Consider the following 2,958-nt stretch of genomic DNA (forward strand, 5'->3'; position numbering starts at 1 on the left):
CAAAAAACGAAAAAGACAAAAACAACAACAACAAAAAACAACAACGTGAGGATGTGATACAGATTGTGTTACTAGACGCTCGGGAAAGGAAAGAATATATATATATATATATCATCATCATCATCATCATCATCGTTTAACGTCCGCCTTCCATGCTAGCATGGGTTGGACGATTTGACTGAGGACTGGTGAAACCGGATGGCAACACCAGGCTCCAATCTAAATTTGGCAGTTTCTACAGCTGGATGCCCTTCCTAACGCCAACCACTCAGAGAGTGTAGTTATATATATATATATATATATACGAAGGGATTTTTTTCAGCTTCCCTCTATCAAGTCCACTTACAAGGTTTTAGTTAGAAAAGTTAATATTGAATGATGATGAATATAACAATGATAATGACACATATATGATGCACTAAGATAAGTATACATATACATGTATATACAATCATATACATACATATGTAAGCATATAGACATATATACCAACTAGTTACCATATTCATATTGATTTCAAATTTTGGCACAAGGCCAACAATTTCAGGCAAGGGAGTAAGTCAATTACATTGACCCTAGTATTCAACTGGTACTTATTTTATCGACCTCAAAAGGATGATGGGCAAAGTTGACCCTGGAGGAATTTGAACTCAGAATGTAAAGTAAAAAAAAAAAAAAATGTTGCTAAGCAATTTTCTCAATACAGTAAGAATTCTGCCAGCTAGCCACCTTGGTTACCAGATTTATATTAATCACATTTATACCACATTGTTATTTTTTTTATGGTTATGCTACAACTCAGTGACTGGAACCAGTAAAAGAGTAAGAGAGGAGTAAAAGACAAGAGATATGTCTTTGCTAATTCTATTTTCCTTCTTTCTTTTTGAATTTTCAGTTGGTTGGCGGATCAATAGGCGGTCTCCATATGGGTGCATGCTTTCCAGACAGTTGTCAGACAAAAGACATCCAAAATCTTATTCAATACGGTAAGTCTGTTCTTTTATTGCTTCTCTTTTATTTGTTTCAGAGAACTGAGGCCATGCTGGGGCACCAACTTGCAGGGTTTAGTCAAACAAATTGACCTGCTGGTCTCTTTTGCCAAACTAAGTTATAGGGATGTAAACAAACCAATATCAGTTGTCAAGTAGGAGGGGAAGGTTAACACACACACATGTATAAGATTAACAACCACATAGTTTGCTTCTTCCAAATCCACTCACAAGGCATTGGTTGACCAAGATCTACAGTGGAAGACACTTGTCCAATGTGCCATGCAGTGGGACTGAACTCAAAACAATGTGTGCAAAGCAGTTGAATACTAGGGATTTTTTTCAGCTTCCCTCTATCAAGTCCACTTGATAATGACACATATATGTGTCATTATCAAATGTCATTTGTTTTTGTGTGTGTCACCAATAATTGGTCAATCATAGTGTTTTAATGTAATTTTTAATTATTGTATTTCTTAATTAATATTATGAAATTAATAAAATAATTCAACTGTTTGAAACTCGCTCCTACATGTAGATAAGCTTGCACAATTGTTGACAGTAGGCCCAAGCATGGTTGTGTGGGTAAGAAGCCTGCTTCCCACCCATGTGGACTAGGGTTCCGGTTCAGTCCCATTGTGCAACACCTTAGGCTGAGAGTAGAGGGTAGAAGCTGCAAGGCTGTGAGCTGGCAGAAACATTAGCACGCCGGGCGAAATGTTTAGCGGTATTTCGTCTGCCGTTACGTTCAGAGTTCAAATTCCGCCGAGGTCGACTTTGCCTTTCATCCCTTTTGGGGGTCGATAAATTAAGTACCAGTTACGCAATGGGGTCGATGTAATCGACTTAATCCTTTTGTCTGTCCTTGTTTGTCCCCTTTATGTTTAGCCCCTTGTGAGCAATAAAGAAATAAGAAGCTGCAGGAATGTTCAGGAGAATGAGAGCTGGTTAGGGATGGAGACAGAGTGAGGGATGAATATAATGAAGTAAAGGTGTTGAGGGTAATAAGTAAGGGAGATAAGGTAGAGTAGGTGACAGCCATGGAAATTGGGTAAATAATAACGATAATTGTAATAACAACACAAACAAGCACTCAGAGAGTGCAAACCTTCGCCAAGGCTACATCAACATCCTCTCAATGATTAACTGGAGATGATTTTTAAAACGAAAATAACTGAAATAAAATCAACTACCCTCACAAACAAGAATACTAAAAATGAACTTGATTGCTCTCAAACAGAAAAATAATCCATATACCTTGTCCAGTACCTGATCGATCCCAATGGAAGTCATGGAATGTGCAACTGGGTGTGCAGGCCGTGTTTGTAATGCTGTGTGTGTGTCGTCTGGGTAAGGAAAATATTTGCATGATTTGAGTGCTCATATGTCAATAAGTCTTCGGGAGTCACCATGTAAAAGTTTTGGAAACACTGGTTGAAATGCAACAGGAACTTTGGTAGAGAAACGTAATTGAACATAAAAATTATAATTGTAATGAAACGCATACTGTATCATGGTCTTAAATTCCAGTCTTCCTTTAGTAATCCTGTTGCTTTAGATCGATGTATAGAATTATGTATATATGTAAGTATACTGTAATGTGTTAAAATGTATGTACAATCTCCTAATATAATAATGAGCAGTGTGTTTTTATATATTTGTGTGTATACATATATGTATATATATATGTATATATATATTTATATATATTTGTATATATATATATATTTGTATATATATATATATATATATATTTGTGTAGACTTTGTAGCGACAGCCATGACTTTGAGACTCAGTCTCAACTCATGGCTCACCACTTTAGCCTGCGTGGATATCCACCCACCACCATCCACACCGCCCTTGCCAGAGCACGTTCTGTGGACCGTGCATCTGCTCTCTCCCCCCGAACCCGCCCTGCCATTTCCCGCCTCCCTTTTCCCCTCACCTACCATCCCACCACCCTACCCCT

At 37.7% G+C, this 2,958-nt stretch overlaps 2 protein-coding genes across 5 annotated transcripts in view; one reads left to right on the forward strand and one right to left on the reverse strand.

The window, feature by feature from the left end:
* The window catches only part of LOC106878029 (solute carrier family 66 member 2), a 250,218-nt gene that overhangs the window by 55,432 nt on the left and 191,828 nt on the right, over positions 1-2,958 (reverse strand). The gene's annotated exons all lie outside the window — the stretch shown is intronic.
* The window catches only part of LOC106878028 (nose resistant to fluoxetine protein 6), a 74,045-nt gene that overhangs the window by 28,893 nt on the left and 42,194 nt on the right, over positions 1-2,958 (forward strand). For both annotated transcript variants that reach the window (XM_052965956.1, XM_052965949.1), the window contains one exon: positions 896-986. In XM_052965956.1, coding sequence (XP_052821916.1) covers positions 896-986 — 91 coding nt within the window. The remainder of the gene's footprint in view (positions 1-895; positions 987-2,958) is intronic.

Source organism: Octopus bimaculoides, chromosome 1 (genome assembly GCF_001194135.2).
Source record: "Octopus bimaculoides isolate UCB-OBI-ISO-001 chromosome 1, ASM119413v2, whole genome shotgun sequence".
In the NCBI taxonomy this organism is placed as follows: domain Eukaryota; kingdom Metazoa; phylum Mollusca; class Cephalopoda; order Octopoda; family Octopodidae; genus Octopus; species Octopus bimaculoides.